This window comes from Homarus americanus, unplaced genomic scaffold (assembly GCF_018991925.1).
Source record: "Homarus americanus isolate GMGI-L3 unplaced genomic scaffold, GMGI_Hamer_2.0 scaffold36188, whole genome shotgun sequence".
NCBI lineage: Eukaryota > Metazoa > Arthropoda > Malacostraca > Decapoda > Nephropidae > Homarus > Homarus americanus.
The window spans coordinates 1,178,326-1,201,680 of record NW_024718183.1 but is presented as its reverse complement, the minus strand read 5'-3'; the positions used below and the strand labels follow the sequence as shown (position 1 = coordinate 1,201,680).

The 23,355-nt window shown below is 37.1% G+C and overlaps 1 protein-coding gene across 1 annotated transcript; it reads left to right on the top strand.

Annotated features, from left to right (window-relative positions):
* Positions 1-2,558: 2,558 nt before the first annotated feature.
* LOC121859302 (choline/ethanolamine kinase-like) lies at positions 2,559-22,933 on the top strand (the record flags this gene model as incomplete). Its single annotated transcript, XM_042356097.1, is given in 3 exon segments — positions 2,559-2,591; positions 2,896-3,024; positions 22,800-22,933. Coding segments are annotated over 3 exon segments (296 nt in total), but the record flags the coding sequence as incomplete, so codon positions are not given.
* Between the last annotated feature and the right edge of the window lie 422 nt (positions 22,934-23,355).

The window sequence follows — 23,355 nt, the reverse complement described above, 5'->3', positions numbered from 1 at the left end:
CATTAACCACGTAAAGTGAGGGTTAACTGTGTGTGTGTGTATATATATATATATATATATATATATATATATATATATATATATATATATATATATATATATATATATATATATATATATATATATATACAGGTATATATATATATATATATTCACAATATTTTATAATCGCAGTCATGTACTGAATATTCTATGTAAAAAATATAAATTTTAAATGAATTATTTCTAGTGTGGTTGACTTCCTACACAAAGACAGGCTATAAATAGCCTCCTTATCTCCTCTCCATCTGTTACCCTCTGTTCTGAGAGAGAAGGTCTTGGTAAATAACTTTTGTTTGTTTATTTTCATTGTTTGTCTAATTTATCATGTTGTATCAAAGTAATATTACTAAAAATTTTAGGCAGCTACCAAACAGGGAGATACTACCGCCTGGGAAGATATTGGAAGCATAATGTACAGTATTGTCTAATGGTAGATCCTACTTCCATATGGCATCACAAAAATTGTGACCAAGTCTTAGGTTGCTGATCTATCTTTCTGTCTCATTTACACACAATTGCAGAGTTTCAATTGTTTCTCTTCCTTTGACAACACAACATACATACAATATAATGTTTCTCGCCTTTGATCTTTTTTCCTTTTTGCATTTATTTATGGTTGGTTATTTGAAATAAGGCCAATTCACTTAAAGTATTGGCATCAAAATTTACCAGCTGGTGTACAGTAGTGTAAACACTAGTGACTCACTTAAGCGTCTGTTATTTAATTGGAACTAATGTCGGTGTGAGTAAAATACTTCCATTTACTTGAAATAGATTTGCCGATTTATTTATTTATTTATTTATTTATAATATACTGTAATATATTAAACACACTGCAAGTATTTTCTTTAATTATATACTTGTTTTGTGAAAAAGGGAGGCTACCATTATACCTGGTAGGTGAAGTTGACCAGACATTTATGGTGATCATTAAGGACCAAACTCCGAATACATGACTTGACTTCTGTTCATAATTTATATCCTAAATTTACCACTGTCGGTAGTTTCAAGAATTAACGCAGTCATTTACTGAATATTCTTTGTAAAAAAATAAAATTTAAATGAATTATTTATAGGAGATAAGTATTATGATCAGTAAATATACAGATATGCATTACTTTCCACCTCCGAACACAAGGACGGCTAAAAATAGCCACAGGCGGTCACAGTCAAGGTCACTTTCCCTTTCTTGTCACTGGCAAATGGGGGGGGGGTGATGATAGCAGCTTTGTTTATTACCGGGGTATATTGTTCTTTTACGGTATGTTAGACAGGTTTATAATACATTTTTATTATTTTAATATACAGGTTGACCATCAAAAATCCGGCAATCAATAAACCGTAACCTTCAGTTTTCCGGCATGGATTTCTGAGCGCATTTTCAAATATTTCTTTGTTTATTTAATGAAGATATATGTTTTAGCTCATAAAATTCATACAAATTACCCGGCCAGAATATAATTTACATTGCTGGAATTCTTACAATTTGATGATCATTTTGAATATAAACATCATAGATTTTGCATTAGACATACAAATTTTTAGATGTAATGTTTACTCTGAGTAAATATGTTATCTTTTGTGAAAAATATATGACATTTATATTCAAAATATTCCTGGTTTTACAAGGAATCCAGCAATGTCAATTATATTATCCTAACTTTAATCTGAGGTATTATTTAATACTAAATGTTAAAATCTAGTTTTTTCACCCAACCTTTCTCTTGAAGGGAGGATTGGTGGGGGGTGGGGGGGAGGGTTGGGGCGGACCGACCATCTGGCCGGGTTGGCAGAGGGGGGGAGGCAAGGTGGGGTACTTTGATTGACAGATAGTGTCGTGAAGATATTTTTTTTTTTATTAACTGAAGATATTTGTTTTAGCTCATAAAATTCATACAAATTACCCGGCCAGAATATAATTTACATTGCTGGAATTCTTACAATTTGATGATCATTTTGAATATAAACAACATAGATTTTGCATTAGACATACAAATTTTAGATATAATGTTTACTCTGAGTAAATATGTTATCTTTTGTGCAAAATATATGACATTTGTATTCAAAATATTCCTGGTCTTACAAGGAATCCAGCGATGTCAATTATATTATCCTAACTTTAGTTTGAGGTATTATTTATTACTATACCTGGTTTTCCCCCCAAAATTTCTCAGAGAGGGAAGAGCCAGGAGTTTAGTGTGAGAAGAGGGGGAGGGAGTTGAGTCCATTATTTGAATGGACATTAACTTGGCGACTGTATTTCTCTATTTCTCTTAAGTATTAATTGTGTGCATGTACCATCATAAAATCAAGATGTTATTTTTACTAGAACATAGGTATTGTGTTGGAAAAAGTGGAGTTTGGGGGTCAGCTGGTCTCTATTTCATTTAATCCCATCTGTTATGTTATTCACTTTACGCGTTTCTCACTTTCCGCGGTACTCTGTGGGTTACATTAACCGCGTAAAGTGAGGGTTGACTGTATGATAGTGAATGAACATAATGACTTAGTTTAACATGATCAGTGACCTGACAGAAAGCATCGTTTTGGTGTGAAAATTAATGATTGTTCTTGTATACTTTGCAAGTCAATAATTTGAGAAAGTATATGTGATGGATTGTTTATTTTATACTGTTTCAACTCTTTCTTTCATTCTTCTAAAAATTTATTTCATCACAATATTTTTTAATCCTATTTCCTGCATTTATGAGGTGTTTTCCCTTGATGCACCTCACAAGAAAGTAGGGTAAATAGAAATGCAACATATGGATAAATATAAACCAATTTGTTATTCTCAAGTTGAACAATTTTAATAACAATAAGGAAAGTAATGAGTATTGCCTTCTTCCTCAGGTTCATGGTGAGGACGCCCTAGAGTCCGTACTGGCTGAGAGTGTCATCTTCGCCCTGTTGTCGGAGCGTCGCCTGGGCCCTCGCCTCTACGGTGTCTTCCCTGGTGGACGACTTGAGCAGTTTATCCCTGTGAGTGTTGAATTATTTATTGCTTTGTTGATAAGTGCTGTATATTTGTAGACCTGTGGCTGAAGCTGGCTTTGGCTTCAAAGCCAGAGGTATGGCACCAGCTTGGACTTCGAAGCCAAAGGTCTGGCTTCGGATTTTCTTCTTTACACATGCACACTGATCCTATTTTTACGTCACAGCTGAGCTGATATCTAACTTTTCTGTTCGCACAATGACCTGACTTGCTAAGAAAGCCGAGATGTGTGCTACAGCCTCAGTGATGTCCTATTTCTATTTCTAATACAGTCAACCCTCACTTTACGCGGTTAATGTAACCCACAGGGTACCGCGGAAAGTGAGAAACGCGTAAAGTGAATAACATAACATATGGGATTAAATGATGGTCGTGGTTGTTATAATCATGGTCGTGGTTGTTATAATCATGGTCGTGGTTGTTATAATCATGGTCGTGGTTGTTATAATCATGGTCGTTTGTGTTATAATCATGGCCGTGGTTGTTATAATCATGGTCGTCATAAACATGGTCGTGGTTGTTATAATCATGATCGTGGTTGTTATAATCATAGTCGTGGTTGTTATAATCATAGTCGTGGTTGTTATAATCATGGTCGTGGTTGTTATAATCATAGTCGTGGTTGTTATAATCATGGTCGTTATTGTTATAATCATGGTCGTGGTTGTTATAATCATAGTCGTGGTTGTTATAATCATGTTCGTGGTTGTTATAATCATGGTCGTTATAATCACGGTCTTGGTTGTTATAATTATGGTCGTGGTTATGATCATGGTCGTGGTTATGATCATAGTCGTAGGTGTTATAATCATAGTCGTGGTTGTTATAATCATAGTCGTGGTTGTTATAATCATGGTCGTGGTTGTTATAATCATAGTCGTGGTTGTTTATAATCATGGTCGTTGTTGTTATAATCATGGTGCGTGGTTGTTATAATCATGGTTTGTGGTTGTTATAATCATGGTAAGTGGTTATATAATCATAGTTAAGTGGTTGTTATAATTATGTTTGTGGTTGTTATAATCATGGTGCGTGGCTGTTATAATCATGGTTTGTGGTTGTTATATCCTTAGTGGTTGTTGTTATAATCATGGTGCGTGGTTGTTATAATCATGGTCATGGTTATTATAATCATGTAATTATTGGTTGTTATAATCATAGTGCGTTGTTGTTATAATCATAGTCGTTGTTGTTATAATCATGGTGAGTGGTTGTTATAATCATGGTAATAGTTGTTATAATCGTATGCGTGGTTGTTATAATCATGGTCGTGGTTGTTATAATCATAGTAAGTTAGTTGTTATAATCATAGTGCGTGGTTGTTATAATCATGGTAATCATAATCATGGTGCGTGGTTGTCATAATCATGGTAAGTAGTTTTATCGTCATGATGCGTGGTTGTTATACTTATGGTATGGTTATAATCATGGTAAGTGGTTGTTATAATCATGTTCGTGGTTGTTATAATCATGAGTGCGTGGTTGTTTATAATCATGGTAATTGGTTTAGTTATAATCATAGTCATGGTTGTTTATAATCATGTTCGTGGTTGTTATAATCATGGTAATGGTTATTTATAATCATGGTCGTGGTTGTTATAATCATGGTCGTTATAATCACGGTCTTGGTTATTATAATCATGGTAATGGTTATGATCATAGTCGTAGGTGTTATAATCATGGTCAGTGGTTGTTATAATCATGGTCGTGGTTGTTATAATCATAGTCGTGGTTGTTATAATCATGTTGCGTGGTTTATAATCATAGTAGTGGTTTGTTATAATCATAGTCGTGGTTTTTTATAATCATGGTAATGGTTGTTATAATCATAGTCGTGGTTGTTATAATCATGGTCGTTGTTGTTATAATCATGGTCGTGGTTGTTTAATCAGAGTCGTGGTTGTTATAATCATGTTAGTGGTTGATATAATCATAGTACGTTATAATCACGGTGGTTATAATCCGGTTTGGTTGTTATAATCATGATACGTGGTTATGATCTAGTCGTAGGTGTTATAATCATAGTCATGGTTGTTATAATCATGGTCAGTGGTTGTTATAATCATGGTCGTTTGTGTTATAATCATGGCCGTGGTTGTTATAATTATGGTCGATCATAATCATGGTCGTGGTTGTTATAATCATGATCGTGGTTGTTATAATCTATCGTAATCAGTAGTTATCATGTTGGTAATGGTTGTTATAATCATGGTAATGGTTGTTATAATCATAGTAAGTGGTTTTTTATAATCATAGGCGTTATTGTTATAATCATGGTCGTGGTTGTTATAATCATAGTAGATGGTTGTTATAATCATGTTCGTGGTTTGTTATAATCATGGTTCGTTATAATCACGGTCTTGGTTGTTATAATTATGGTAGTGGTTATGATCATAGTCGTGGGTGTTATAATCTAGTAAGTAGTTTATTTAAATCATAGTCGTGGTTGTTATAATCATGGTCGTGGTTTGTATAATCATAGGCGTGTGGTTGTTATAATGTAATGGTTGTTGTTATAATCATGGTCGTGGTTGTTATAATCATGGTTGTGGTTGTTATAATCATGTTGGTGGTTTTTTATAATCATAGTCGTGGTTGTTATAATTATGGTTGTGGTTGTTATAATCATGGTCGTGGCTGTTATAATCATGGTTGTGGTTATTTAAATCATGGTCGTTGTTGTTATAATCATGGTGAGTGGTTGTTATAATCATGGTCAGTGGTTATAATAATCATGGTAGTGGTTGTTATAATCATGAGTGTTGTTGTTATAATCATGGTAGTTGTTGTTATAATCTGGTCGTAGGTTGTTATAATCATAGTCGTTGTTATAATCATGGTCGTGGTTATTTATAATCATGGTTGTGGTTGTTATAATCATGTTAGTGGTTGTTATAATCATAGTCGTGGTTGTTATAATTATGGTTGTGGTTTATTATAATCATGGTAATGGCTGTTATAATCATGGTTGTAGTTGTTTATAATCATAGTGTTTGTTGTTATAATCATGGTAGTAGTTGTTATAATCATGGTGCGTGGTTGTTATAATCATGGTGGTGGTTATTTATAATCATAGTGGTTGTTGTTATAATCATGGTGGGTGTTTATTTATAATCATGGTGCGTGGTTATTTATAATCATGGTAATGGTTGTTATAATGTAGTGAGTAGTTGTTATAATCATGGTACGTGGTTGTTATAATCATGGTCGGGGTTGTTATAATTATAGTGGTGGTTGTTATAATCATGGTGGTAGTTGTTATATCATGGTTGTGGTTGTTATAATCATGGTAAGTGGTTGTTATAATCATGGTCGTGGTTGTTATAATCATGGTTGTGGTTGTTATAATCATGGTAGTGGTTGTTTTAATCATAATTAGATCATAATCATGGTGCGTGGTTGTCATAATCATGGTGGTGGTTGTTATAATCATGAGTAGTGGTTGTTATAATTATGGTAGTGGTTATAATCATGTTAAGTGGTTATTATAATCATTAATCGTGGTTTTTATAATTATGGTTGTGGTTGTTATAATCATTGTGCGTGGCTGTTATAATCATGGTTGTGGTTGTTGTAATCATGTAGTGCGTTGTTGTTATAATCATGGTAGATGGTTGTTATAATCATGGTGTGTTGTTATAATCTGGTGGTGGTTGTTATAATCATGGTGGTTGTTATTATAATCATAGTCGTGGTTGTTATAATCATGGTAGTGGTTGTTTATAATCATGGTAAGTGATTTATTAATCATGGTAGTGGATTTTTATAATCATAGTAGTCATAATAATCATAGTGCGTGGTTGTCATAATCATAGTGGGTGGTTATTTATAATCGTAATTAGTAGTTGTTTTAATTATAGTGCGTGGTTATAATCATAGTGCGTTAGTTGTTATAATCATGTTAGGTGGTTATTATAATCATGGTACGTGGTTGTTATAATCATGGTTAGTAGTTTGTTATAATCGTTAAGTGGTTGTTTATAATCATGTTAGTGGTTGTTATAATCATGGTCGTGGTTGTTATAATCATAGTGCGTGGTTGTTATAATCTGGTAATTAGTGGTTATGGTCATAGTCGTAGTTGTTATAATCATGGTAGTAGTTTTTTATAATCATGGTGCGTGGTTGTTATAATCATAGTAGTAGTTGTTATAATCATGTTACGTGGTTGTTATAATCATAGTCGTGGTTGTTATAATCATAGTCATGGTTGATATAATCATTAGTGCGTGGTTGTTATAATCATGATCGTGGTTGTTATAATCATTGGTCGTTGTTGTTATAATCATGGTAGTAGTTTGTTATAATCATAGTCATGGTTATAATCATGATGGTAGTTGTTATAATCATGGTAGTGGTTGTTATAATCATGGTCGTGGTTTTTATAATCATGGTAAATCATCGTAATTAGTAGTTATACTTAATCATGGTAATGGTTTTATTTATAATCATGGTCGTGGTTGTTATAATCATGGTCGTGGTTATTTATAATCATAGTTGTGGTTGTTATAATCATGGTCATGGTTATAATCATCGTAAGTTATTATAATCATAGTCGTGGTTATTATAATCAGTCGGTGATTTGTTATAATCATGGTGTTGTTATAATCATGGTGGTAGTGCTATAATCATGAGTGGTGGTTGTATAAATCATAGTCGTGGTTGTTATAATTATGGTTGTGGTTGTTATAATCATAGGTAAATGGCTGTTATAATCATGGTTGTGGTTGTTTGTAATCATGGTCGTTGTTATAATCATGCGTTAGTTGTTATAATCATGGTAGTGGTTGTTATAATCATGGATATAATCATGGTACGTGGTTGTTATAATCATAGTCGTGGTTTATTATAATTATGGTTGTGGTTGTTATAATCATGGTGCGTGGTTGTTATAATTATGGTTGTGGTTGTTATAATCATGAGTGCGTGGTTGTTATAATTATGGTTGTGGTTGTTATAATCATGGTGCGTGGCTGTTATAATCATGGTTGTAGTTGTTGTAATCATGTTCGTTGTTGTTATAATCATGGTAGTGGTTGTTTATAATCATGGTAGTATTTGTTATAATCATGGTTGTGGTTGTTATAATCATGATGCGTTGTTGTTATAATGTAGTGCGTTGTTGTTATAATCATGGTAGTAGTTGTTTATAATCATGGTAGTAGTTTGTTATAATCATGGTAGATTAGTGTTATAATCATGGTCATGGTTATTTATAATCATGATGAGTTGGTGTTATAATCATTGGTCATGGTTATGATCATAATCGTGGTGTTATAATCATAGTTGTGGTTGTTATAATCATTAATGGTTATAATCCTTAATTAAATGGTTGTTATAATCATGAGTCGTTGTTATTATAATCATGGTGAATGGTTGTTTATAATCATAGTGTAGTTATTTATAATCATGGTAAGTGGTTGTTATAATCATAGTAGTGGTTGTTATAATCATGGTCTGGTTATAATCATGAGTAATTGTTATAATCATAGTCGTGGTTGTTATAATCATGATCGTTGTTATAATCGTAGTGGTCGTGGTTGTTATAATCATTGCGTGGTTGTTATAATCATGGTAGTGAATTTGTTTATAATCTTGATCGTTATAATCATGGTTGTGATTATTTACAATAAGGGTCGTACCTGAGACTAACACAGATAGGATAAACCCCACACCTTATCTTTAATCTCAATAAATCCAGATTAACCTCACCTAATCAACAGGATTAGAGACCATTAGGATTGTACCACCAATATCGATACATTTCACACTGGATTAATAACAAAACATTTAATCACATTTCCAATAGCTAGTGTCTTACTGATATCTTATCAGGTTGTGAGTCTCACATGTCTATATAATTATGTTTTGTTCTTACAAATATTTATAGTTCGTTGTGTATTGTATTGTATGGTATGGTATTGTACTGTTTTGTATTGTATGGTATTGTACTGTATTGTATCCGTTTGACTGCTTACAGCTAATAAGGGTGCGGCAAGTCAATCGACTTGCATGGTTAATTAGGGGTCGTTTTCCGCCGTAAATAAAATGGTTTATTAATGGCTTCCTAAAAGAAACCATCGACATGGGACCAGGTTTGTTCCACTCTACGAATTTTTTGCGATTTTTCCACCAAGTTTGATGAAAAGCGATTGTACCGTTTAAGCTGCACAGACAAACTGAAAGACAGACAGATATACATTTGGATGGCGCTATAGTATATTAGACAAGTTATTGATAATTTTTACAATGGTTGAGACTGGGCTGTACTTATAGCGATCAGTTCGTGCTCGTATGGGCTGGATGCAGTTGTGGTGTCCAACAGCAATTCTCGGGCTAGGGATCTCAGGTGGTAGTAGGAGCCGGTGACGAGAATGGTGCAGAAGCTTCTCACCAAATTTGCAGATGAGGTCGTGGTGATGGTCAGAGAGAGACGTGGGTCAGTGTGTTGAGCGCTTCTTGATATGTGGAGTAGGAAGGGGAGAGAATAATCTGTGTGTGTACCTATTTCTTAATTCGTTTGCTTAAGAGAATTTCCTCGCCAAATCGAGAAATCTTTGGGTATATTTACGAACTGAACGAGACAACAGTATGGGTGAGTAGGCCTTCATATGTGTGTGTGTGTGTGTGTGTTTTATCTACCCCCCACTGTCTGTTCCTCGTGACGGATAAAGTGCTGTATCGATAACCGTTAAGTGAAAATTATCCTTAATAAAATAAAATGAGTGTGTGTTGTGTTGTGTTGTGTTGTTATAAATATATGAAAATGAAACTTGACAGTTGTACAAGACCCGCTGAGAGTTGTTGATGTTATAAGACTGTGGGGGGAGGGGGGGGGTGGTCCCTTTCTTGTAGGGTGAGTTCTGGGCTATTGTTTTCACTCTTATACCAAGCGTTGATCTTGCTTTTTAATGAGCTTCACTAAATATTGAATATCCATATTAAATTTTTTTCGATCTCGTTGAAGAGATTTCAAGCGGTGTTTTGATGGAGTTTTATCGGGGATGAGAAGCCAATCTTGGTCGTCATTTGTCTCCACACACATTTTAGTGGAGAATTTTGTCCAATATTCATAAAACTTATTGACATTTTTTTATGTGGTGTTGCTTCCTCCGAAGCTTGGTGGTGGCAGGTTATCGGTGTTTTCTTTGTTTTTCATCTCCCAGTACGAAATCTCTTGGAAGAGTTTTCGGAAAACTGTATGAAACCCGGTGTCGGAGTATGGGGGCCGGAGTAAGACTTACTTGAAAAGTGAACCCATAAGTTCACGGTCCCCCGGGATTCGCATTGGGAAGTGGGCTTTTGTTTTGATCTCTTCTTCTCCCACTTCTGGGATTTCTTCTTCTCCCACTTCTGGGATTTCTTCTCCTCGCACTTCTGAGAGTTCTTCTCCTCGCACTTCTGAGAGTTCTTCTCCTCGCATTTCTGAGAGTTCTTCTCCTCGCACTTCTGAGAACTATTTTGGCCACACTGAACTTCATTCAGAGCGACATACGCAGCCTGTATCCTTTGGAATATCTTGGTGGCTTCAGGGTCGTCGGGGTTCTTGTCTGGCATCGTCGCGCCAGACGAAGGTAGGCCTGCCGGATCTCCATTAGGGTAGCATCCCTGGTAACATCCAATACTTGCCGATGACAAGTCATTTTGTAACAAAATTGTCAAGTTACAGTACTGTGACTAGGAGGTCAATTTGAAAAATGGCTTCCAAACTCAAAAAGAACTTGGAATAATTAGCATCGCTCTGTAGTGAATATAGTTTTAAATGTGTAGTTTTAAGTGTAATGGTGTATAGTGAAGACAGCTTAAAGTGTGTAGTAAGGATAGTTTTAAGTGTATAGTGAAGACATTTAAAGTGTGAGTGAGGATAGTTTTAAGTGTGTAGTGAAGACAGTTTTAAGTGTGTAGTGAGGATAGTTTAGAGTGTGTAGTGAAGACATTTAAAGTGTGTAGTAAGGATAGTTTTAAGTGTGTAGTGAAGACAGTTTTAAGTGTGTAGTGAGGGATAGTTTTAAGTGTGTAGTGAGGATAGTTTTAAGTGTGTAGTGAGGATAGTTTTAAGTGTGTGAGGGATAGTTTTTAGGTGTGTAGTGAGGATAGTTTTTAAGTGTGTAGTGAGGATAGTTTTAATATGTAGTGAAGATAGTTTTCAGTAGTAAAGGGTCGTTCAGTACACTACACCGTCGCTCGGGCAGTAGTGTGTGTGTTAAAAGTGGGAGTTCTTCAGGTTTGTGTACTGTCACCACCACTGTTATTTCTGATACAGGTGTTTACAGGTATGGCAGAGTGTGGGAGGAGAACGCGGATGAGAGAGATAGACAGATAGAGAAAACGGAAATACAGACAGACAGACCATCAAGTAAATAGGTGGACGTTCTGGAACGTCACCCGGGGCGCGCTAGTCAGACATTCTGGAACGTCACCCAGGGCCTAAGGTTTAAGGATAAAGGCAGAGGGGTTTTATTGTTTTGCTTGTAAAATGTAACTGACTTGACTTAGGAGAATATTACTTGCATTGCTGGAATTCTTGTAAGATAGCGACTAATTTGAGTATAGTGGTCCCTCGGTTAACGAACACAATTCGTTCCAGAAGGTCGTTCATTAACCAAAAATTTCGTTAACCGAAACCATTGTTTCAATGGGATTTTGGGTAATTGGTTCCAGCTCACCGAAAATTACATACAAACTAAAAAAATGAATGCAGTAAAGTACACTTACTTTGAGGTGTGCATGTAGAAGACTCCTGGTTGATGATGATGATGGGAATTAGAATGGGGGTGGAGAAGGGAGAAGAGAAGGCATTGGAGTGGAAGAGAAGTCACCCCATGCCGCCATTTCACCCATAAAATTTTAGTTCACTTGGTGTAATTCAAGAGTATTTTCTTTAAATCAACACTGCTCTGCATTATATATTGTCAATATGTAAAATTAACTTCAGAATCACCAATAATTGCACGGTAAAAACGTAAAAATAGTTTATGCTCAAGAGAGTCCCAAGCAAGAAGCTTCCTCCACTGAGCAGGGACACACACTGACGCCATTTTTGGTGAGTCAAGTGGCTGTTTGGCACGCTAAAAACTAGTTCCCTGTACTTCAATTATGTTAAATAATTGTTAAAATTACTAAAAGCTTTAATATAAGACATGGAAAATTATTGAATAGTACAACCTTTTTGATATTTACTCAAATGGTAACGAATTTAAGCCCTAAAACCGATTACTGTATTGGCGGACTAATACTACAGTTGGTGAGCAGGCAAAAGCAGGCGAAAACATGTTGGGAAAAATTCGTAAGGAATTCGTTAACCGAAATGTTTTCGTTAACCGAAGCGAAGAATCTTATGAAAGGTAATTCGTTAACCGAAATTTCGTTAACCAAGGCATTCGTTAACCGAGGGATCACTGTATATACATCCATTATTTTGCACCATACATAATAATTTTAGTAATTAAGTTAGTGCAGTACATTTGAGTACAGGTTGTTATAATTTATGTGGTTGCAGTTTCAAAGCTTCGTAACATCACTCATGTATAATGAGTCTCCATATGCCCTGGTTTATTCATTGATCAGTTGTCTAAGTGCAAAAGTAGCCCTGTCGAGGCATCATGTATCAATTAATTTTAAAATAGAAATTATAAAGTGAAATGTTATAAGACAATGATTTAGTGGTGCTGTTAGTGTGTGTGCTGTCTTGGCATGTCACCTCACCACATGACTCCTGAACAAACTCTTCATCAACTTCTTCAAATCCTACAATGTGCTTGGCAAGCTAAAACACACACACACTACTACTACTACTTTTTTTTTTTTTTTTTTTTTTTTATTTAAATAGTGGCCTCCAGCCTCCCCCAATAGCCACACCTTCGCCACCATTTATTTACCTTAATATTGAATATCCTAATACATAAGAAGCTATCCTATCTGTGTTAAATTAGTTGAGCCGCAGATCTATGCGGCATTCAGTGACTGTAGCCTCATAGTCAATATCTGCAGCAGTTGTCGGAGTAGGGGCAGAAGCTCTCGTTCCCCTGAGGCAGAGCAAAGCCGACCGAAGGAGAGAGAAGGACAGTCGACATCTCATCCAGGTTGTAACATAACTTGCTGCTTGTTCGAGATCAACTCGCGAAGCTCCGGCGAGGAAACATCTTGCACTTGGGCCATCCCACCAGAGGTTGTGAACACTAGAGGAGTGAAGCTGCCTTGATCAACGTTTTGAATTCTCTCCCCATGTGCCCTTCTCTTGTCGTTCTCGTTCCTCCTATGTGCAGCATCGAGAGCTAGGTTACGGTGACAAGCGGCCATGGGATCAAAAATCCTGATGTCGAAGAAAGCTCGCTGTCCCCTCTTCCAGAATCCTCGAGCACTGACGTCCACACGGGCTTCGTTAGATGTGTTTGAAGTCCTGTGTCGGAAGATCTCGCCATCCAATGGAAGGAGGGTCGGTTCTACCATGACGTCCCGGCAGATTTCCTTCAACATATTTGCTGTGAGACCCCTTACCTCGTCATGCCTCATGCATATGAAGCCCCCCTTCTTGCAGACCATGGCGTGATCGCCATCATAGGAAGAGCCACACACGCATTGGGAGGGCAAACCTTCTACTGGCCAACCGTACCTTAGAGCAATGGCATCTGTAAATTCTTGTTTATTAAGACTGAAACCATTTGCCCATGTCGGTAACGTAGTTAACTAGTTCGAGGCGCCCACCTCCTGCGCTATAGCTACTTTTTTTTTCAAATTTTCTGGAACCTGCAGCAATAGTTGCTGCAACATATCATTTTGGCAGTGCTGTCGATATGTCGTAATGGACCTACGAATCTTATTTACTTCGCTGGTATCCACTTCCCCTGTTGCATTCTGGGCTATTATGTGGTCCGTGAGGGCTGCCATGAGCTTAAGTGAATTTTGATGTTCAGTGGCAGCAATCTCCGCTGGATTAGTTAGTCCCATCCCTCCCAGTCTTGGTGGAAGTGCAAGAAGTGCTCTTTCTGCTGGGGTTAAGTCAGGGTGTTTCACAAGTTTGGGAATGAACTTGACACTGATAGCTTCTTCCAGAGGGTGGAGGAGGGGTCCGATCTCAGGGATGGTACGCATCAGGTAGTTCCAGCGATGCTTGACTCCATGGGTGAATGCTGCAAAGGCCGCATGTGGCTCTGTGTTAGCAATCTCAGACAGAGCTTGGATTTCACTAACCCACTCATTCACCTTTCCCGCTACGTACTCGGTCTTGAAGTCCGTAGTGCCAATTACTGCGCCTAGATGTCTTTGGCCGTCCTTAGTTATTTTGACCTCACTTCCGCCAAAAACCTTCAATGCCCGTTCATAATGTTCTGGCTTCACGATGAGGAAGGACTTGCTGGCGTTTGGGTGGTACCCTATTTGTGGACCTCGCGATGTTACCAAGACCCACCACTTTTTGATGCACTCCACTTTTCCTGCTCCTGTAAGGTCATCAGCATATGCCACTTGTTTGACCCCAGTTGTTTCAAATTTTATTTCTTGTTGGAGCACTGATAGGCCAATTGCATACATTGCCATTGCAACGGGGTCCCCCAGTGTTGTTCCCTCAGTCGACTGTAGGATGGTATCACCTCGTAGAGCCTTGTTGTTTACTATGTAGAGGTCTGAAGGATTCCTATACTAATTTTCAACATACATCGCAAAGCTTGGACACTTGATCTTGATGTTGTGCAGTGCAGCCTTGCGGTTAAGTATGTTGAATGCGTTTGAAGCATCCACCAAGAGAATGGCCTCACAATCACGCTGCTCAAATATCAATCTCATGGCGTGAATGGCGGCCTCTCCGCCAGCCTGGTGGCCAGCACACAATTGTAGGTTCCCTGCTGCTGCCCTGACATCTTCCTTTACCATCTCCATTATGCATTTTCCAATGATCCGCCTCAGTACTTCCCCCACCCCTATAGGCCTACATCCTGGTTTCTTTTCCAGAGGAATAAGGCGGCAGGCCGTCAGGGCCTGGAGGTGATGGCAGCAAGAGGATGCAAGCTTTCTTGCAAGGGCGACAATGGCAGTGCAGAGATTGCTTGCTATAGGGCCAAACTTGTTTGTGCTGAGGATGACTCTCCAACCTTTTGCATCCAGACCTGAAGGGCCGGCTCCTCCTCGAGTCTTCAGTGCCTTTTTCCACACCATCTCTCCTGTTATTTTCTCGAACAGGACAGCGTTTGGTGGGATATAGACACCCTCGAACCTGATGCCTTCTTCGTCGCTTGCAGGGGGATCTTTCTCTTTCAGTAGTTTTAATGTCTCTCTGTTTATTGGCATCACCCCATCGGAGGATTCCTCTGTGAGAGATCTTACCGCCAGAGACACTTTTCCCACACGCATTTTGTTTCCAAATTTTCTTGCCACGTCATCAGTGTTTTGCTATCCGTCACCCGTAATTTTTAGTCTCTCCTGCAGTGCTCTTGCTTCACATAGGAGATCATCTAGGGCCCCAGTCTGCCACATTGCCAATCTTCTCTTCATTGCTGCCACATTTTCTTTGTGCTTAGTCTTTGTGTGTGTCCTCTGACAAAATAAATGTGGTATTATTGCCAGTATTTGAAGAGCTAGAGGGGCGAGGAAGCGGTCTTGAGTGTAATCAGTCATGAAGCGAGTCATCTCCTGAATCATTTCTTTGGTGGCCGCACACTTGGGTGGTTCAAATAAGTTAGCGGGCGACCACTTGACAATTTCTGAGTAGGTGTCTTTGACCCATATGTCTGCATTTTCCATCAACATGCCATTCCACTGAGGTGGCTGTCTCTCATTCTCCTCGTGGACATCTGCTACTAAGGGAGCAGCATTTATTAGTACAGGTACAGGTTGTACCTCTCTAGTCCGGCAACCTCGGGACCTGACCAGTGCCGGACCATGGAAATTCACCCTTTTCCTGGATAGATAGTGACTTGTGGTTATGCTTGGAAGCACTAGCAACACTTTCTCTGCATCATGGTCTCTTTGAAGGGTTAAATGTCGTATAGTAGCTTCTCAAATTTCGTGAGTTTTTAATTCTTAACGTATTTTATTGGAACACACAAAAAAATAAATAAATAAAAATTTTGACGGCGGAAACTTGAATTTCGACGGGTTTGAACGGCCCGCCAACGTGCAGACGACTTGCATAATCGTGTAAACAGCGTCATTTCTCTTATGTACAAAAGATTCATTATTGTTTATTACTGAATGTCTTTTGTATTGAATTAATGTTTATGTGTGCAAAATGAGCAATACAATTCATTAATAATACGTTGAATATTAAAACACACGAGGAAATGACACAGCATTGTTTTCGTTGATTACAAAACCAGTGACTGACTGGTTCCACATATAAAACTGAAGAAAATAAGACCTTGGGTGTAGCTGTAGTAAAATTAATATGGTTGTTTTAAGTAATGTTATTTAATGTTAATAAATGGAACAATAGAAGTAACTAATGATAATGGTAAAGAAAAAAGAGAGATCACGTATGTAAGTGCGCATGCGCACATGTGAAAACATATCGTCATTACTTTACATAAGAATATGAAAGCAACACTTATTTACTGTTCATATATATTTTAATTAATGTTTCTGAATTTGTTTTTATTGAATTAATGTGTGTGTGTGTGCAAAATTAACAATACAATTTATTAATAATACGTGGAATATTAGAGGAGACGAGACGGCTGCCGGCATTGTTTATGTTAAAGCTTACAAAACCAGTGACTGATTGGTTCTACATATAAAACTGAAGAAAATAAGACCCTGATTTTAGCTGTAGTAAAATTAATGTAAAAAAATTAATATGGTTGTTTGAAGTACCTGTAATGTTATTTAATGCTAATAAATGGAACAATATAAGTAGCTAACCATTAATGGTAAAAAAAAAAGTGAGACTGCGCGTATGTAAGTGCGCACATGTGAAAACATATCGTCATTACTCTACATAAGAATATGAAAGCAACACTTATTTACTGCTCATATATATTGAAGGGTTAAATGTTGTACTCTGTATAGACAAGCAGAGAGAGAGAGAGAGAGAGAGCAGCCGAACTGCCGGATGTAAACACACCTTAATTTCCGGCGATTCTGTTGTTGTTGTTTTTTACGGGGATTAGCCCACCCGGGCATAGGTCACTCACCCACATTGGAGCTTGAGGAGCAAAAATTTAATACTCCTGTAATAATATTTCAGATAAAAAAAACAGAAGCTGCCTATCTACCTATTGGACAAACTAAAATCGTTCCGGACCACAGAATGCTGGACTAGAGAGGTACAACCTGTACTACATTTTCGGGTTGAGTAGACTCACTGCTATCATTTCGGATATCATCGGGTGGTTGGGTACCGGCGATATCCACTGTGGCCACCTGTGTTGGCTCCCTGCCACATGGGTTCCGACACTGGTCTCGCTTCTTGCAATCCACACATGGTCGGTTGTTTCTCGCACAAACACAATTTGTGCAGTTTTGGTTCGGGCTAGCACAGACGCAGCAATGCATGTTACCAGGCATAGTGAACAGCACCTTGGGCGACAGATACTTCCGCCTCCAACCTCTGCTATTGGGCCCATACGGACGAAGAAACTAGATCTTATTAGTATGGGCACAGAGGTGACGGTCTGGCCTGCGGTGTCCGAGTAGTAGGGGCATACGCGCGAACGTGGTTGTGTTGGGGACCCCCCATGTGGGCGACAATCCACACATCAGAATAATCCACTGGGAGCAAGAATTATCACACCTAACACTTGTTTATGTAACCTTGGCAAAGATAACCACTATTTCTATGGTCTCACTGATATAATATTAGTTATATATACTCACTTGGTCAGCCGTCACGACATGAAGTGGCCGTTACTTGAGGTGGGGAGGCAGGGGGGGCGACCGCAGGCGCGAGGCACTTGGCCCCAAAGGGGCGAGAGTCGCGATGCCACCCCTGCTGAAGTACTACTACTACTACTATTACACGTGATGCCCCTCATAATGCCATCTGTGAGGGAGTTACTACACTACGTGTCTGCTGTTCAACACCTCAGCTCACATGATCTACGTGACCTCCGCTGTAAACATTAATCTGTATGTTCACTGTATGTTCTTTTACCTTTCTCTTATGAAGGCTTTTGTTAAACCACCAATGTATGTAATAAGTCATTTATGTCCAATGTATATTTTCAGCCTTCGGGCTGCAGAACTTTTTCATTAAACTGTTTATTATTATTATTATTATTATTATTATTATTATTACACACACACACACACACACACACACACACACACACACACGCACGCACGCACGCACGCACGCACGCACGCACGCACGCACGAGAATTAAGACAACAAGCATCCAGTGAGGGTCTTGTTGTGTGACTGCATGAAGGCGAATTAAAATATCAGTGTTGATGAGCTTATCGCCTGGGAACACTGGTGCATGTTACCATTCCTTTCCACTCCATCTCTCTAATCACCCACACCTTTCTGTTTTCTCACTCCATATTTTAAAATGTTATGGAATGTAATATTGAAGGGATACAACTTTGCTCATTTATACTTATACTTATCACAATCTTTCTAAAATACTTTAGGTTTCGTGTTTATACAAGACATCTTCATGTCATGAGACCCACTAATCCCTACCCAAGAAAGGGTGACCTGACATTCTATCAGAAAGTCAGTAATATGAGACCTGACATTGAGTCAGGTCTGGTCCCTCCCCAAAATACTTGAGTTTTAGTCTTAATCAAGACTTTTCAGAATATGCTCTCGATTTTTTACTTCGGAAAATTTTTTCCCAGAGCCGGATTTTTTATTTTTTTTTATTTCCGGCTTTGGGAATGCTTTTCCGAGCTAATTTCAATTCCGGCTATCGTAGAGTTCAGGGTTTGAAGGATTCCGGCTAGTGGAAATATCACTGTAGTTTGTTAATCTTAATAGAGGTTGACAATCCCTTATCTGAAATCCTTGGAGTCAGAGGCATTTCGGATTTCGGAATTTTTCGGTTTTCAGATTTTTTTTTTTTTTTCGTGTATTAGCCCACCCGGGCACAAGTCACTGACCCACATTGAGGCCTAGGAGGCGAAAATATAATAATAATAATTATAATAATAATAATAATAATAATAATAATAATAATAATAATAATAATAATAATAATAATAATAATAATAATTCATAGGTCTAGGTTGTGTTTCTCACTTTTTATCTTTTTTCATTCTTGTATTTCTTTATTATTATTGTTATTATTATTTTATTAATACAGTATTGTTATTATTATTATTATTAATTTTATTATTATATTTTATTATTATTATTATTATTGTTATTATTATTATTATTATTATTATTTTATTTTGGTGTATTTTTTATTAAAATTTTTATTTACTATGAATAATTATTATTATTATAATTAGTACAGTATTACTATTACATTTTCACCCCCCAGGCCCCAATGTGGGTCAGTGATTTATGCCTGGGTGGGCTAATCACTGTTAAAAAAAAAAAAAAAATAATATGCTCCACAAAAAAACTTAAGGCTTTTGGAATTTCGGATAAAGGGTTGTCAACCTGTACTGTACTGAAAAAAAAACACTTAAAAAATAAAATTAAAAATATATATCAATTGCATTTCATCAACCTTGATATTATCTACGTTTTATATACAGGCGTGCGCCGGTTAACGTCCTAGATAGGTTCCTGGAAACGTGATGTTAACCGAAATGGACGTTGTCCGAAATTACATAAACCTATGGGATTTATTCTAATGGGGGTTCCAGGCACCCAACCCCAAGTTTCTCATTTTACGACCATTTAGACCCACTAAATATATATATAATATTATGGTAAATATCATAAACACACACAGGCATGGCTAGGTTTATTACAAAGTGATGAAAAGGATACTGTAAAGTGGGTAGTCTACAAAACATGTAGCTATGTCTCTCTTTATTTGAGTGCCCCATCAAAGGAGTCCGTTTTTTCTCACTTCAGGACGCCTGAGTCGTCTGTTTTCTCTTAATCTTAGAGTGCAGTACACCAGTGACTTCGTTATTCCTCAGTAATGACACAGAATTTGATATTGTAACTGGGGTTGCAATTGTTGAGGCACCTTAGATATGTCTGATTATTGGAATATTCAAGATCCATTGTGAGTGATGTTTAAAGCTTCAACTGTTTTTATGGTTGGTAAAACTTGTCAAGTCTGTCAGTCTGAGTGGCATGTGTGAGGCCTTGTGTTTGTGTAACCGCTAAATATATAAATACAGCTAGACCCCGACTTACGACTGCTTGGACTTACGACCGCCGCAGTTGTGACCTTTTTTTTTTTTTTTTTAATTTATTTATTTATTTTTTCTTCAAATGACTCACGCAATTTCTATACCGAAACGTTTCCAGTTAATGTAGTCTCCATGTATAATTAGAAAATTATGGGGGCCCCATGTGCATTCAGCTGACTACATTAAAGGTTAAGTGCTCAGTCACACTGTATCCATTCCTCATTATTTATTACTTTTAATGTACTGTATTTCATTGTAGATTTTTTATTTAAAATTTTTTTTTTTTTTTTTTATCTATGTCGGACTTACGACCTGGATTTGGGTCCCTAACCCCGTCGTAAGTCGGGGTCTAGCTGTATATAATGTTATGGTAATTATCAGAAACACACATAGGCATGAGTAGGTTTATTACAAAGTAATGAAAAATATACGATCAATACTGTACAGTGGGTAGTCCACAAAACATGTAACCATGTCTCTTTATTTGAGTGCCCCGTCATAGGAGTCCGTTTTCTCTCACTTCAGGACGCCGAGTCGTCCGTTTTCTCTTAACCTTAGAGTGCAGTACACCAGAGACTTCGTTATTCCTTAGTAATGACACAGAATATGAAATTGCAACCCCAATTGCAACTGCAGTTGCAATTGTTGAGGCAACTAGATATGTCTGATTACAGCAAATGTGTTATTGTCAATTTGTAGGTGAAAGATTTTATCCTCAATAGATGTAGGTTAACATTACACCTGGAGGCAAATGCCTAAGGAAGGAAGGATATTCCTGTAACACATAATATCTGGCCAGTATGGGGAGGATCATCATGTCTCCGTCAGGGTGTTGTGGAGTGGTGGTCCAGCAAGCGTCACGGAAGTTTTTTATTTTATTTTATTTATTTATTTATTTATTTATTTATTTAATTTTTTTTTGAGGGGGGAAGTGGCGGCCACGGACGTATATGTAATCGGACGTTGTTCGGTTGGATGTTAACCGGCGCATGACTGTATACCGCTAATTAATTTATGTCATCGCCAACAGGTTAAGAGGTTCTTTATCATTTATTATTTTGGAAATCTCTTTTATCTAAATTATAAATCTGTGATTATTTATTTTCAAAATTTTGTAATAGAATCGGCATCTATTTAAATTTCATATATTTTTTTAAATACTGTATGTCATTTAATTATCATATACAGTCAGTTCTGCTATAACGCGATAGTTGTGTTCTTGTAAAACATCGTGTTATAGAAATTCGCGTAATAGAAATAACAGGGCTTATGGAGAAAATAGGGTTAGGTGCAGATTACTCGAAATCGAAAAAAATTTAGTAGTTAGCCTAACACAAAGGATAGCACAGTCTAAATAAATGTTACATTCATATCTAATAATGAAATCATACAGTAAATGTAACACTTTACCTTGAAAAAATATGAATATAACTTGATGGGGGAGAAGGGTGATTTTGAGGTTGATAACATCGAGCTTCTCCAAGTGTTATAGCCTTTCTTTTACGATCATCACCGGGAATGCGATCACCAGAACGCTTCTTGGAGATATTCTTCTTTACCATATTCACACTTAATACCACAAAATTGGAGAAATAGTAAGCAAAAATTGCGTTACAGCAAACAAGCGTTCGCGTTATACAAATATCGTTCCTCTATTCATAAATCGCGTTAGCGCCAATTCGCGTAGTCAAAACACGCCCTATAGCAGAACTCACTGTACAGGTACTGTATCATTATAAGATTTACTGTACAGTCTTCCTTCTCCAACTGTGGAGGTTAGGTTCCTCAAAAACCCTGAGGTAGGTGAAACAGTGATACAGTACTTCAAAAAACATGTTTTATTTACCTCTTTTACTGTACATTGCAACATTAAAACTTAAAATTGTAGGCATATAAACAACAATAGCAAAAACATATAAATAGCTTTAATGAAAGAATTAAAAGAGCAAAAAGGATACAAGTTATTGTACACACTGTGTCACAATCTCCTCTAAGCGAGCCACCTGGCATTGACGCTTGTCTTATAAAGGCAACCCTGCTGGAACACTACCAGGCTGTCTACTTCGAGCAACGGTGGTTCATGCCATATGCCCTCTGATCTCTCCACACATGTACCTACAGTTTTAATCTTTGCTTGCCACATGGCTGCTTCACGATGGATACCCGTGGTAGGAAAAACTGGTGACAGTATATAAATAATGGATATTTAAAGCTATGGTTGGTGATGGATAACTGTACTTACTCATTCTTCCATTGTTTTGAACAAAGTGGCAAAATACCATCAAATATTAGGTACAGTACTCAACATAAAAGAATGACTTTCTACACTGGCCCATGAGAGAGAGTTTTTTGATTTTTGTTTTGCATATTTTACCAATTTTGATATACCCACGGAACTCAAAGTTTTCCATTACAAAATTACACAGGGAAATTATTATGTCATATGTATAAGATATATTTTATAAGATTGCTACAACTATGTTTTGGGTAATTTATTTATACTTTTGCAGGCTCGCTCACTGTTCACCAGTGAATTGGCAGACCCTGAACTGTCATCCATCATAGCCACTAAAATGGCTAACATCCATGCACTCAATGTTCCTATCAGCAAAGAGCCCACATGGATATGGAATACAATGGAGAAGTAAGTCTCTGTGCATCCATTAACTTGTTTTATTTCCAGTTAAAAGAACCTTATATTTAAGTGCAATAAATATTTATTTACATTTTGTTCTGTTCCAGTTATTCTTAGATGAAGAAAACTATGCAGGCAAACCTCAATTTATGAGGATTTAATTAATGAAAATTTATGAGCAAAAACCCCAAAGTTACATTTCATGTGCTAATTATGTACTATAGTACAATAATGGTGTACAGTTGTAAGAGAAAGTGTGGAATTTGGAAATGAAGAAATGTTTGGAGGGGTGAAGAATGTTAGCAACACAACGAGGGAGCAATATTTAATAATCTAAAGCCCGGTTCACACAACCCGTTTTGACGGCTGTCTCTGACGTAGCATAGCCATCACTGATGTCATACCGGCCCATTTGGTGGATGTCATGTATG